This window comes from Hylobates moloch, unplaced genomic scaffold, assembly GCF_009828535.3.
Source record: "Hylobates moloch isolate HMO894 unplaced genomic scaffold, HMol_V3 SCAFFOLD_6, whole genome shotgun sequence".
In the NCBI taxonomy this organism is placed as follows: Eukaryota; Metazoa; Chordata; class Mammalia; order Primates; family Hylobatidae; genus Hylobates; species Hylobates moloch.
Window position 1 is genome coordinate 113,155,351 of NW_026652281.1, and position 14,855 is coordinate 113,170,205.

At 49.7% G+C, this 14,855-nt stretch overlaps 2 protein-coding genes across 3 annotated transcripts in view; both read left to right on the forward strand.

Annotated features, from left to right (window-relative positions):
* Positions 1 to 14,855, forward strand: part of SMAD5 (SMAD family member 5) — a 281,680-nt gene that overhangs the window by 139,492 nt on the left and 127,333 nt on the right. The gene's annotated exons all lie outside the window — the stretch shown is intronic.
* The window catches only part of TGFBI (transforming growth factor beta induced), a 34,593-nt gene that overhangs the window by 10,838 nt on the left and 8,900 nt on the right, over positions 1 to 14,855 (forward strand). For both annotated transcript variants that reach the window (XM_058441221.1, XM_032157963.2), the window contains exons 3-10: positions 3,976 to 4,040; positions 6,251 to 6,411; positions 6,766 to 6,930; positions 7,187 to 7,333; positions 9,476 to 9,617; positions 12,922 to 13,134; positions 13,930 to 14,067; positions 14,663 to 14,808. In XM_058441221.1, coding sequence (XP_058297204.1) covers positions 3,976 to 4,040; positions 6,251 to 6,411; positions 6,766 to 6,930; positions 7,187 to 7,333; positions 9,476 to 9,617; positions 12,922 to 13,134; positions 13,930 to 14,067; positions 14,663 to 14,808 — 1,177 coding nt within the window. The remainder of the gene's footprint in view (positions 1 to 3,975; positions 4,041 to 6,250; positions 6,412 to 6,765; positions 6,931 to 7,186; positions 7,334 to 9,475; positions 9,618 to 12,921; positions 13,135 to 13,929; positions 14,068 to 14,662; positions 14,809 to 14,855) is intronic.

Genomic DNA, 14,855 nt, shown 5'->3' on the forward strand with positions numbered 1-14,855 from the left:
CCAATACAGGCCTTATTTGTTGAGTTATAGATGCATTTTTCTTTATTTCAATGTACTTTTATCAATGGTCTCATGTAGGGCATTGCTTTCAATGAAGTTATTAACATAGCTTCAACTTTAAGGTTTATACCTGGAGTTTCTTTAGAAGCTTCACAACTGACCACTTAGTAAACAGTAAGCATCTGTTAAGTGCTTCTCATATGTAAGTTCATTCAATTCTCACAATCGCACTATAAGATACATATGATTATTAGCCCATTTACTGATGAGGAGACAGGCTCAAAAGGCTTATGCAACCTGGTCAAAGTCATTCGCTGGTAAGCTGAGGAGGTCTGTCCACTTCCCTTTGCTGCCCCCAGGGGGTATCAAACCTGGCAGTTAGTGTCAGTGACTTTGGGAGGTGAACAAGTGAGCAGGCCTGTAGGACCTGGCTAAACTGCCCCAGGTCTCTGTCTACAGCTTCAAACCTGTGGCTGTGGGTCCCAGAGACAAGGCCTCCTCAGCATCAGAGAAGGATGCCTTTGTCTCAGAGTCATCAACCTTCTCCAGGTTGCTCAACCCCTGCTGTAAAGGGGATCCCCAAGACCGCTCGTCAGACAAGGAGCTTGGGAACTGAGGAGACGCAGTCAGCCTCCAGGAGTGCCCAAAATGCCCTCACATGCCGTGTACAGATTGCCACAAATAAAGTACATCCACATTCTGAAGACTCTGTCCTCATCACTAACAAGGCTGGCCCCTGGTGAGGGCTGTAGTGGTTGAGGCCTTTGTTGGTAGACAGTAGGTTAAAGCAAGCCCTGATTTTCTATTGGGAGGCTTCAGAATCAGCTCAGCTGTGTTTCTAAGACCAGGAGGGCAGAAAGCAAACCATCCCTGGCAAGCAGTCCATGGGCCATGTGAGATGTCTAGACCTTATGGGTCTGTGTTTGCTCTGCCATTCCTCTCGGAAACTATGATGCCCCGTATGGTTTACCTTCAGTCACAGGTGACTGGCCTACAGGGCCATTCCTTGCTCCGACGACTTCTCAAGCCTAGCTAATCCCCAGGCATTTACAGCCAGAGAAGCTGGCCAAATCCGTGAAGTGCAGTGGTTGTTTTAAATTATATTAACTTCTTGGAAACTTATTTTAGGGAGAGAAATCTCAGTACTTCTTTCTATCCAATCATGAGTAAAAATGTTAGAAGGGACTAGTGGAGAGCCTCCCAGACATCCCTACACATAGACTTTGGGTTGACATTATCTCTTTGCACCCTCCTTTAAATTTTCTTCTAAATTAGGCGCCTTCCCTAATTTAGGCACCTTCCCAGTACTAGTCTGTGACCTGTTAGGAACCAGGCCACACAGCAGGAGGTGAGTGGCAGGGAGTGAGCATTGCTGCCTGAGCTCCGCCTCATGTCAGATCAGCAGTGGCATTAGATTCTCATAGCAGTCCGAATACTGCTGTGAACTGTGCATGTAAGGGATCTAGCTTGTGCGTTCCTTATGAGAATCTAATGCCTGATGGTCTGAGATGGAAGAGTTTTCATAGCAAAACCACCCCTTCCACCTGCCACCATCTGGGGAAATATTGTCTACCACGAAACTGATCCCTGGTGCCAAAAAGTTTGGGGACCGCTGTCCTAAGGGATCTGTTTTTTCTGACCTGAGGTTTTTCTTTATTAGACTGTGTCTGGCTGAGGAGAAGCCTGAAGACTTTAATCAGAACAGCTTTGGCTGATGAGATTAGATTCAGAAACCAACAGATTGGTCTTTTCTATGCAGGGAAGCCTAGGAACTGGGGGGCTACGGCTGGGAAGCCCCCTATTGTTTCCATCCTTTCCTATGTTCATCCTGGAGGAATGGCGTCAGACCCATGCCTCTGTGATTGCTCCCAGCCCATCCAACCACAGCATCTGTCTTCTCCCTGGGACCAGGGCCAGGTAGCGTGGCACACTGAGCTGAGTATAGGGAGAGTGGAGCAGGCCACTGCCAGCCCAGAAAATTTTGGTCGAAGTTGCCTGAAATCTTCTCAGCCTTCGATTCACAGCTGCTCTCTGCTGCTTTGGGGCCAGGCAGACCAGTTCAGGAAAGAGCTAATTTGTTGGGGCAGTTAGAGGCAGGTGGACCACCAGCTTTGACACCTTCTCAACCCACAGGCTGCTGCACTGGTGCTGAAGGCGTGGCTAACCCCTGCACACCTAGAGAGTGACAGAGATGCCAGACTGGGCAGCAGGAAAGCAAGAGGATTAAGAGAGAGCTTCCTGGCTGAAAGCCACACTCGGCTAACCAGGAAAAAGCCCTTGGCACGAGAAGACTCAGTGGCCTGAGGGACTGAACCTTGGTTGTGGGGCGTGTGCTGCATAAGCCATCCATGTGTGACAGTAGAGTGTAGTCCAGCCACTGTGGGACACGGGTGCTGAAAGACCACATGGAGAGGAACAGTGAGTGCTGACAAGGGCTAGCCTTGATCACTTTGGAGACACCCCCTGTGTCTTCTAGATGTCAGACTTTCCAAATCTGTCTGCTATCCTCCAAACACGTGCATTTTCAAGAGCAATGGAAAAAGGATTGGACTTGATGGAATGCAGCAACAGTCCTAGGTCTGTTACTACCTACCTATGACCTTAAGAAACTCCTTCACCCCTCAGAACCCTTACAGCTTTCTTTCTGATTCTATCCTGAGTTACTCTGCTCCAAGCTGAGACTTTTCTGCTTAGATCTATCCCTTCCTCCTAAACCCCCAACCTCCATTTCTCCTGGTGTCATTCTTTACACACCCCTCAGCATACACACACACCTAGCCACAGGAACCAATGAGTTAATATTTGAGGAGTTGGTTTTCTTTTGTCTTCAATGAAATCCTGGTGAGGCCACTTGAGCTGTTCAGCTCCCTTGTGGTATTTTGGGGATGGAACTCAGAAGCCAACAATATAGAAAAAGAGTCTTTGGGCAGCTTGCCCAGGGGCTCCATGCCATAGAGAGTACTGCACCCATGTGCACAGGAGGCCCTGACATGAGGTCTTTGAGGATAACACTATTCCTCCAACTCTGCTTCAGCAACTCCATGGATTTTCACACAGACACTTTTGGAAAGAAACTAATTTTGGGGGGACTTGACCTAATCCCACATCCCAACCCCAGTAATACAGCCCTGGAATTTATCACAGAAAGCCTAGAATCCCATGCATATGCATCCCTAGTCCTGTGGGTTCAAGGCTTGGAGCTCTCCCTGGATTTAGCTGGGAAAAGTTGGCAGACAGTATCCTTTGAAAGAGTTCTTCTCTGTCGTCTAGAAATATGGACTAGAATTGTGAGTGTGAGATTGCAAGTAACTTTTAAAATCATCTAGTTTAACTTCACCCCATTTCATAGACCAAGAAACTGAGACCAGAGAGAGAAATGGACTTTCAAGTTCACCCTGCTAATTACTGATGGATCACAAGCCAAATCTCCTGATTCTAGCACTATTTCTCTTACACCACACCACCTTTGAAAGTGTGTCAATCAAATCTTACTTTAGTTGCAGAGGATGAGGAAACTGAGACCCAGAGAGATGATGAAATTGGCTGAGGATGGCCCAGCTGGTCAGAGACAAACTCAGAGCCAGAGCTGGTGCAGGGCTCTTTCTGTTCCTTCCTGTTCCGTTTCAGGAACACTCACCATCGGCTTTCCTGTGAATAATGTTGAGATAAAATCCTTGGTGCATTATGTTTTGTAGTCACAACATTGACTAGGCTGCCAGAGTCCTCTGTTCTCCCAGTTGGTTGGCTGTAGGTGTTGGCAGCCGCCAAGAGCATTCTACAGAGCAGAGGAGGAGTGAGACTCTCCTTGCTCAGGAAAGGCAGACCTATGACTTAGCAAATGACTCCTAAGAGGAGAGTGTTTCACCCACTGTTCCTTTTCCTTGGCTGTGGAGGCAACTTCTTGGAGAGGGGCCCGATGACCTGTGAGGAACAGTGAAGCCCTGCCTAACACAATGTATGGTTGTCTTGTTACAGAGTCATCAGCTACGAGTGCTGTCCTGGATATGAAAAGGTCCCTGGGGAGAAGGGCTGTCCAGCAGGTGAATGAATCCGCCGGGCCTTGCCTGTTGGTGTGGGTGGAAGGGAATGGTGGGAGAGAGGAGTACTCACATAAAAGGCAGGAGAGTGTGAATGGGGGCAGTGGCACAAGGACATGGCATTCTCCCCACATGCCCACTGGCCCCAGGCTCTATGCAAGGGGCTGAGGATGGAAGCTGGAAACAGTGCATTTCCTGAGCTGCTTCTTCTGGCCTCCTTACCACACTGGTGGAATAGATTCCAACTGTGGCCTGTCTATGCCCTTCCCGGCAGGCGCAGGCTCAGGCTCAGGCTCTTGGCCTCTGCCTCTGGCTGGGAGTGATTCTAAACACATCCAGCAGGGTCGGCCTGATAGCCCATCAGTTTCCGATCAGCTCTGCTAGAGAGCAGATGGGATATGGGAGGAGGGGGTCACTGGTGGGCTGGCAACACCAAGCCGTCCCCATCTCCCTCTGTGTCTAAACTTGGCCCTTTGCAGTTCGGTAGGGAGAAGAGCCATAGGCCAGGTGGGCTCACCCAGAGTCAGCAGAGAGTCCCACAGATGGTTGCACTGGGCGAGACAGCATGGCACCTGTGAATTTTATTAGCGCCTTTCTTTTAGTGCCACACACAAGTGACTGTACAGGGGAGTTAGTATTTTGTTTTAATTTTGAAATAGAGTCATCTTTTGGTATCTGCGGGCGATTGATTCTAGGACCCATTCTAGGATGCCATATCCTCAGATGTTCAAGTCCCTGATATAAAGTGGTATAGTTTTGCATGTAATCCATGCATATTCTTCCATATACTTTAAATCATCTCAAGATTACTTATAATACCAAATGTAATGTAAATCCTATGTAAGTAGTTATACCCTCTTTTAAATTTTTGTATTATCTCTTATTGTATTTCAAAAAATATTTTTGGTCCATGTTTAGTTGAATCTGTGGGTGAAGAACCCACAGATATGAAGGGCCAACTGTATTGGCTATTTTTTTTAGTTAAGAATGTGAGACTGAGGCCAGGCGCAGTGGCTCATGCCTTTGATTCCAGCAGTTTGGGAGGCCGAGCGGGGAGGATCACCTGAGCTGAGAATTCGAGACCAGCAGCCTGGGCAACAGAGTGAGACCTTGTCTCTTAAAGATTGTGAGACTGGGCTGGGCGCAGTGGCTCATGCCTGTAATCCTAGCACTTTGGGAGGCCAAGGCGGGCTGATCAACTGAGGTCAGGAGTTTGAGACCAGCCTGGCTAACATAGTGAAACTCTGTCTCGACTAAAAATACAAAAAAATTAGCTAGGTGTGGTGGCGGGCACCTATAATCCCAGCTACTCGGGAGGCTGAGGCAGGAGAATCACTTGTATCCAGGAGGCAGAGGTTGCAGTGAGCCGAGATAAGGCCATTGCACTCCAGCCTGGGCAAGAAGAGCAAAACTCCATCTCAAAAATCAATCAATCAATCAATCAATCAATCAATCATGAGACTGAGACGTAACAGGAAGGAGGGCAATTTGGTTGGTGCCAAGGTTTCTAGAGTATGTGATGGGAGAGGTTGGTGTGGGTGGGGCCATGGAGGTACTGACTCAAGTGGAGGGACAGGTGGGGAAATGGGATGGGAAAAAAAGATTGACCTTAGAAGGGGAGCTCAACCTCTGAACCCTAATTTCAGACCCTTCAAAATGAACATTAAGCTCATTTTGGTCTAAGAAACAAAAAACAAATGAACATGAAACTCATTTTGGTCTTATAAGGTCTGAGAAACCCCTTCTAAACTTCAAGCTACTTTAAGAAATAACATTTTATTACCTGCAAATACACACAGTACTTTGGAGATTTATAATAATCTCTCATTCTAATAGAAGCCATTAGGGAACCAGTTTCAATAAACAGGTAAATCTGTAAGACTAGTTTGTAATTAGGATATCTGTTTCTAGTGTCCGTTCCTGCCTCTGTTATCTAAATGTCTGGGAATGAGAGCTGTGCTCTGCTGTGTTTAAAATGATTAAAAATCGCCAATTAGTTGAGTTCATGTAGAGAGGCATTTGACTTATTGAATTGTTTTAAGAAGACTATAACAAGCTTTAAGCCCTCCAGAAACAGCCTATCTTTGGGCTTTCCCACATGCCTCCTTGTCCTCTCCACCTGCAGATGTACTGTGCTCTCTGGCAGAGAAGGGAGGGTGTGGTTGGGCTGGACCCCCAGAGGCCATCCCTCCCTCTGTCTTATGCTCCTGCAGCCCTACCACTCTCAAACCTTTACGAGACCCTGGGAGTTGTTGGATCCACCACCACTCAGCTGTACACGGACCGCACGGAGAAGCTGAGGCCTGAGATGGAGGGGCCCGGCAGCTTCACCATCTTCGCCCCTAGCAACGAGGCCTGGGCCTCCTTGCCAGCTGTGAGATGACCTCCATCTGCCCGGGGGACTCTTATGGGGAACTGCCTTACTTCCCCAAGGGGTGGGCATGATGAATGGGAGTCTGCAGTCATTTCCTACTGTTTCGGGAAGGTTTTTCCTTAACCCCTTAGAAAAGGCTGTGGAACTTGAGCTAAAATATGTCTTACCAGGTTGCGTCTAATGCCCCCTGTGCCCTGCTGGGCAGAAAGACTTGGGTGCTTCCTGAGGAGGGATCCTTGGCAGAAGAGAGGCCTGGGCTCACGGGGGCTGAGAACATGTTTCCCAGAGTTGCAAGGACCCATCTCTTAAACACAGAGTCTGCAGCCCCTAACTGACACCCTGTCCTTCTCCTAGGAAGTGCTGGACTCCCTTGTCAGCAATGTCAACATTGAGCTGCTCAATGCCCTCCGCTACCATATGGTGGGCAGGCGAGTCCTGACTGATGAGCTGAAACACGGCATGACCCTCACCTCTATGTACCAGAATTCCAACATCCAGATCCACCACTATCCTAATGGGGTAGGGGATCCCCAGCCATACTGCATGGCCCTTGGTCCATAAGGAACCCACTTCTGTTCCATGGGTGGGCTGGTTTCTGGGGTTTAAGCTGTAGACAACCCCCTCTTTGTGCCTGCTTCTCCTTGGGCCCTCTATTCCACAGCTTGTGGAACCCACATTCTGCTACTGTGTTTGAAAACACTGTTTTCTCCTCCCGGGGCTTTGGGACTATGTCTCTGTTGTGTTGACTGCTCATCCTTGCTGCTTCTCTGGGCAGATTGTAACTGTGAACTGTGCCCGGCTGCTGAAAGCCGACCACCATGCAACTAATGGGGTGGTGCACCTCATCGATAAGGTCATCTCCACCATCACCAACAACATCCAGCAGATCATCGAGATTGAGGACACCTTTGAGACCCTTCGGGTAAGGGACTGCCCTGGGTGGAGGCCCAGGCTTGGGACACGTTGCCTCCCAAGAGGGGCCTAGCAGGAACTCTTCTGCAGGAGGGGTAGAGGATGGCTCCTGTAGGGAAACATAGAGCAGGTTCCCCTGAATGCCCTTGAACATGGAGAATCCATTGACCAGACATTCAGCTTGACCTAACCTGTGAAATTCTCCATCTGTCTTCTTTATAAAGTGTTCCCTTCCTTGCCTCCCCTGGAAAGGTCAGTGGTGTGTGGCCGCAGCAGCACAGGGTCCTCTGAGCCCTGGACCTGCACTGTGGCTTCCAGAGGTGGCGGTTCCCACATGGGGGACTAGAATAAATGGCCTATCAGGCTGGGTGTGCTTTGGGATCACATGTCCCCACCCTAGGACCCTGGTTCCAACCATACCCATGTTCTCTTGGAGCCCAGAACAGCAGAGAAGCCACCAGTGTGGACACAGAAGTCAAGGGTCTGATTTCCAGCCTGGCTTCTGACTGCTCTGGGGCCGCAGGAATACGGTTTCTTCCCCCATGCCCAGCAGGCATTTGTCTTACAACTGGAAGGGCAGGCATGTTCCTCTTGGCAAGGGCTGCTCAGGAGGAAGTGGAGGCAGGCTGCCCTGTCAGGGTTTTTGCCTTGATTCGAGGAGAACTTCCTAACCACAAAGGATACAAATGGGAGTGGGGCGGACCCTCCCTAGAGATCTCCAACACATAAAGACAAACACACTGGGGCCGGCTGGCACTGACAGGCCTCGCAAGCATGGATGGCTGTTAGCTGGGAGCCTCGCTGTCTAAGCTCCTCTCCCATGCTTTTCCTCTGGGTTGCTCGAAGGACAGGGGTCTGCAAGAAAATGATGTTCCCACATAGTTGGCAGCACATGAACAGCAATTGGTCCCTTTGCGTCACCTCCTCTTACTGTTTAGATTTGGTAAATATTTCTTCCTTCCCTCTTCTGACCCTCCATTGTGCCCATCTTTCCTTCTTGTAACACATACTTATTAGGTACCTGCTACTTCCAGGGTGAGTCTATGTGCCAGGAGTATAGAGGTGAACAAGGCAGGCAAAGTTCTATTCTCAGTGGAGCTAATATTCTGTCTGGAGAGAGACAACAAACAAATCAACAAGGTAGCCATGGACTGTGATAATTTTTGTCAAGTGGGCAGGTAAATAGGGAGTGACAGTAGTGCAGAGAGGATTGGAAAGTCAGGGAGGTCTCTCTGGAAGAGGTGGCTTTTGATCTGCAGTCTAAAGGATGAGAATGGGTCCATTATACAAAATGCTGGGGCAAGAGCACACCCAGTAGAGGGGAGAGCAATAATGAAGGCTCAGGGCAGGAGGGCAAGGGAGAGGCCAGTGGGTCAGGTCACATGTGAAGGGCATATAACAGGCAAAGGCAAGGCCAGGGTGGCCAGGCCCGATCCTCCAGGACTTGCAGACTTGGGAAAGAGTCCATCTCCATCCTGGGAGCAGCAGGAAACCACTCAGGCCTTTAGAAGATCCTTCTGGCAGCTGTGTAGAGAATGGGTGGCGGGATCCTTCCATGCATGGGCTCGTGTACGTGATTACCAGTAACTGTAGAGTGACAGTGTGAGGAGGGCTGCAAGCCATGGGTGTAGGCACAGCAGACTGATTCACCTTTGTCTGGCGGTGAGATGGGGTGGGAAGTGTGCCAAGTTGACCCTCCCAAAGAAATTATATTTTAGTGGAAGAAGGAATAGAATCAGAGAAGCAAAGAAAGAGGGAAGAGCAGAGAGGACAGCAGGGACAAGGACTTGGGGGCAGGAAGAGGAAAGACAGGTTAAGGACATGAAAGATGGCCAGGTGGCTGGAGCTCAGGCCCCTGCCCTGCCCCGTAAAGTAGCACTTGGACAAGCAAATAAATTATTATACTTATTATTTATGGGTGTGGTGAATGGGATGGCAAAGGCCATGTCTTACTGATCACCAAACCTTAAGATATATCCTGGCAGCTAGTAGACCCTTGGTCATGGGTGAGCTTGGGTTTGGCTTCTGTTTTCGTCTTGGGCTTCTGCAAAAGCCTCGAGCCCCTGCGGGGAACCGGCGAAGCTGTGTGTGCATCTTCTGTGGGGAATGCCAGAGTCTTCAGGGAGCACTCCATCTTCTCTCCTCCCCACAGGCTGCTGTGGCTGCATCAGGGCTCAACACGATGCTTGAAGGTAACGGCCAGTACACACTCTTGGCCCCGACCAATGAGGCCTTCGAGAAGATCCCTAGTGAGACTTTGAACCGTATCCTGGGTGACCCAGAAGCCCTGAGAGGTGAGCATCCTTTGGCTCCTGCTGCTGTCTCATTTGTGCAGCTAGACTGAGACCAGGACCTGCTCTGGTCCAAGATGAACATGCCACCTGCCTGAGGTGACCCTCAGGATATCCACTGCAGCCATGGGCTGGGGTCATCCTGTCCTGTTGCTTCAGCTAACCGTGTCTCTGCAGCAGCCACACTACTCTGAGGGCTGAGTACAGAATCCAGCAGCTTTTGTCTGGGACAGCTGGACTGAAGAGAGGCATAGCTGGAGATCCATAGCTGGCCCTGGCCAGAAACAGGGAGAGTGAAAGGCTGGAATGGCCAAGGCCAGAGCAAGGCTAACAGGTAGAGCAACAGCTTACAGGTGTGGGGGTGGCAGATACTGGCACCCTTGAAATGGATTCCTCATGCCGACTCTTCACTATTCTTCTCTGTGGCTAGGGGACTTATGGATAGACCAAAATTACAGTTAAAAACCAGTCATAGGCCAGGCACAGTGGCTCACGCCTTTAATATCAACACCTTGGGAGGACAAGGTGGGTGGATCACCTGAGATCTGGAATTTGAGACCAGCCTGGCCAACATGGCGAAACCCCATCTCTACTAAATACAAAAATTAGCTGGGCATGGTGGTGGGCACCTGTAATCCCAGCTACTCAGGAGACTGAGGCAGGAGAATCACTTGAACCCAGGAGGTGGAGGTTGCAGTGAGCCGAGCTTGCACCATTGCACTCCAGCCTGGGTGACGGAGCGACACTCCGTCTCAAGAAAAAAAAACGAAACAGTCATAGTAGTCAACTTTTGACTCTCCATTTCAGATTTCATCATGCCCTCCTCAATGAGCTGCTAAGTTAGGCAGTGCATTGATTATTGCTGCAGGAGAGGGAAGGAGCTAACGTGTTTTCACGTGTTTTCCTTTTGGAGATGAGAAAGGAGGACTCTGCCTTCCCCCCACCCTGCCCCTTTCTACTCCAGGACCTCTGAAAGGCCATGAGCACAAAGCTGCTGCCTGAGTCCCCTGAAACGCAGGGTACGCCCCAGGTCTCTGATGCACCCCACCACACTTTTCCTCTCAAACATATTCCAGGATCACTTGATTTCTTTTGAATCTATTTAAACCCACCGTGTCAATGTGCTGTATAAAATGTCTAATGCATTTCAGACACCCTATACATTTAAAATGTTCTCCTTCTATCTGTGCAGGGATGGGAAAGGGCATATTTCTGAAAGCACAGATGGGAAGACGGGATTTGTTCCGTGTCCAGGTGATTATGGTACCTTTATGTGCCTGGCCGGCACTGGGGACAGAGGCTATGAAAATGAATACAGCACAGCCTTTGCCTCCAAGGAACTTAAGACCTAGTAGAAATGGCAGGCTTTAAAACAGGTTGTTGGGATCTGATTTGGTGACTGCAATGACAGAGATACTCACAGCACAAAATGGGGAATGAGGGCAGGCATTGGGACACACATAGCCTCAAGGGGCCCAAAGCCTTTTAGAACTGTATTCCCTATTAACATATGGTTTGTACAGAGCACATTTTTTGCTTTGGAGACCTCAGAACTCCTTACTATAGGCCAGACAAGCTTATAATCCCAGCACTTTGGGAAGCCAAGATGGGCAGATCACTTGAGGCAGAGAGTTCAAGACCAGCCTGGCCAACATGGTAAAACCCCATCTCTACTAAAAATACAAAAATTAGCTGGGTGTGGTGGTGGGTGCCTGTAATCCCAGCTACTTAGGAGGCTGAGGTAGGAGAATCACTTGAGCCCGGGAGGCAGAAGTTGCAATAAGCCCAGATCATGCCACTGCACTCCAGCCTGGGCAACAAAGCTATACTCTCTCAAAAGAAAAAAACAAAACAAAACAAAACAAAACCAAAAAAACTCCTTATTATAAACTGTAAGAAGAAAAAAGGCCCCTAATTCATCCCTTTTGCAAATCTGCCTTTTCCTACTCAATAACCGGCTGGTTCAGAGCAAGGACACTCTGTTTGGTGCTGTGGCTGCAGACTGGAAGGAAGAGGTCCTTGCCCCACACCCAACAGTCTCCGCTGTTACCAGCAGGCTGGCAGGCAGGCAGGCGAGAAGCAGCCAGGGCTGGTGGTATGTCCCGTTTGAAGACACGGTTTCCAGCCCTGGCCCTGCTCACCCTCCAAGTGGCCCTGGCAGGTTCTTCTACCACATCCTGGACTTTACCTTCCTTCTCGGAGAAGCTCAGTCCCCAAGGCCTTATTCCCATAGGCCTTCTCACCCTTTTTCTTTCCCTCTGGCTGAATGTGGCCAGCACCGGCTTTCAAGGCCATCAACTCATCTGCAGCAGCCCGATGCCTTGCAGGGCCTCAGAGCTTCTTCCTGCCCATGACAGTGTGGTTTTGGTTCCCACACTCGGAATCAGATTGAAACTCGCCTCTGTGGTGAGAATATGGGACACAGAGCCTCGGTGACCTTGGTGAGCAGCAGTCCAGGCCATCTGCTCAGTCTGGGGTGGGCAGGGGCTCTTCCTCCTTGACTGGTCCTTGCATTTGCCTCCGTCCAGCCTGTCTGGGCTCTCTGAGGCAATGGAGGCCAGCAAGAGTCACGATGGGTCAGGAGCCCCCTTTGGGCTTCAGCCCTGCCCTGCCCCGTAAAGTAGCACTTGGACAAGCAAATAAATTATTATACTTATTATTTATGGGTGTGGTGAATGGGATGGCAAAGGCCATGTCTTACTGATCACCAAACCTTAAGATATATCCTGGCAGCTAGTAGACCCTTGGCCTAAATGAACAGAAACCTGGACAAATAAAGTGTACAAATAACTCAAAACTGTCATTTGTACACTTTTCATCTTTTCCTACTACAGTTTACATTTTTATAAAGGTCAGTAGATTTCTAAAATCCCATGGTAGGCTCTCTTGAGTTTTTCCTGCATCCCTGAAGTTCAGCTGCAAATACGCTAATCACTCACATTTGATTTACTCTGTTGTCAGGCACTGTGCCGAGTGCTTTACGTTCAGAATTTCATGTCATCTCCACAGCAGCCCTAGGAGATGAATGCAATTCTTATGTCCACTTGACTGATAAGGAAGTTGAGGTTCAAAGAGGCTGAATGACTCTCCCGGGGTCCCACAGCTGGAAAGTGGCCACAGAGCCCCAGCTGGTTTTCTAGGGCAGCAGGCAGGAGGCGAGGAGGATCTCAGCCCTGTGGTGCCCCAGCCTCATCTGAGGGTCCTCATCTGAGAGAACAGGATCCTCACAGCACGGGCAGGCTGCAAGCGGCCCCTGAGGTCATCCTGGAGCAGACTGTCACTTGACCTGAGTCTGTTTGGCCCCCAGACCTGCTGAACAACCACATCCTGAAGTCAGCTATGTGTGCCGAAGCCATCGTTGCGGGGCTGTCCGTGGAGACCCTGGAGGGCACGACACTGGAGGTAGGCTGCAGCGGGGACATGCTCACCATCAACGGGAAGGCGATCATCTCCAATAAAGACATCCTGGCCACCAACGGGGTGATCCACTACATTGATGAGCTACTCATCCCAGACTCAGGTAGGCCAGGTGTCCAGGGGCAGGCCATCCCTTGTGGTGGGGGTGGGGAAATTCAGAGATCTTTGGGTGACTTCCCTACCTGGACCCAGCTCACGGCTTCTTGGCCACCGCAAATGTGTGGGTTGTGACCAGACTGAAGCGTCTTGAGCTTCAGGCATGCAGGTGCAGTGGAGAGGCAGTGTGGAGCCATTGAAGGGGTCTGGGGACAGACACAATCACAGAGGCCTTTCGGAAGATCTGCCTGCTGTGAATGGGCAAAGAGGGCCATTTGCTGACCTCAGAGCATGTGCTTTCTCAATAGTGCCCAAGCTGTCCCATGGTCACTGACCCAGTTAGAATGACTGAATGGACTTTGGCTTGTGTTCCATTCGGAATCCTAGCCCCATTCTAGTCTTCCAGTGACATCTGTCCATGAGTGAAGGAATCTTACAGGAAAAAACAAAATGCTTCTATGGGTGTGGTTGCTGGCCTTATCTACACCGCAGAAGCCATCACACAGACTGTCTTTCTCCCCATTGTTAGAATGTGCCCTGACCAAGCAGCCCACAGGGCCTGGGACAGAGGCTGATCTCTGCCTAACTGAGCTCGCCTCTCCTCCATCTCCTCCTGACTGGTTAGATTTTCTAGGCGACTGTTCCCCTGATGACACAAGCCCGCTGGGCCCCAGCAGTGTTTAGAGGGGTTGTTGACTCACGAGATGACATTCCTGCTGATGTATGTCATGCCCTGGGGTGGATGAATGATAAATGAAAACAGCGCTTTTAACTTTTGAACCCACTTTCTCCTTCCTTGTAGCCAAGACGCTATTTGAATTGGCTGCAGAGTCTGATGTGTCCACAGCCATTGACCTTTTCAGACGAGCCGGCCTCGGTAATCATCTCTCTGGAAGTGAGCGGTTGACCCTCCTGGCTCCCCTGAATTCTGTATTCAAAGGTAACATGGGGAAGGCATCCCTGTTAGATTGTCCCTGGAGGCAGCTTCCCCACCCCGTCACCTCCACAACGCTGTCCGATTTACAGCACCCCATGGGACATTAGAACTTCCACTCAGCTCAACCAAAAGCAGATGTGACTTAAGCAGAAACTTCAGAGGCTCTGTTGTTTCATTAGGCAGTGCAGAGAATGCTGTTGGGGAGCCGTTCCTCAGAACTCAAGACTTGACATCTGGGAGAGCAGAGCATTCCCTTGCCTTTCTATTTGCAGGGTCACTTGCCAATGTATACTCAAGAGGTCAGAGTGAGGGTACAGCTGAGCTGCAGCCCCAGGAAGGCAGAGAAGGGGGCCAAGTTGTGTGCGTGCCTGCCCTTCCCTCTTAGGGAAAAACTCCAAACACCCTTGATTATCCAGATCTTCTTTATTTCTCCATAGAAGATACCAGATGTTAAGGAATATTGGCAGCTTCACTTGGTTTCTCAATCCCTGTTTCCAAACTCAAGGAGGGATGGGCTTTTTCACTGTATTTATCTCTCATCACTCTCTTCATTGCAGGAGCGCATCTCTCTGGACCTAACTATCACCCTTTCTTGTAGATGGAACCCCTCCAATTGATGCCCATACAAGGAATTTGCTTCGGAACCACATAATTAAAGACCAGCTGGCCTCTAAGTATCTGTACCATGGACAGACCCTGGAAACTCTGGGCGGCAAAAAACTGAGAGTTTTTGTTTATCGTAATGTAAGTTCTGGGTCCTAAATCATGCTCCTGGGAAGCTCCTTACTGTG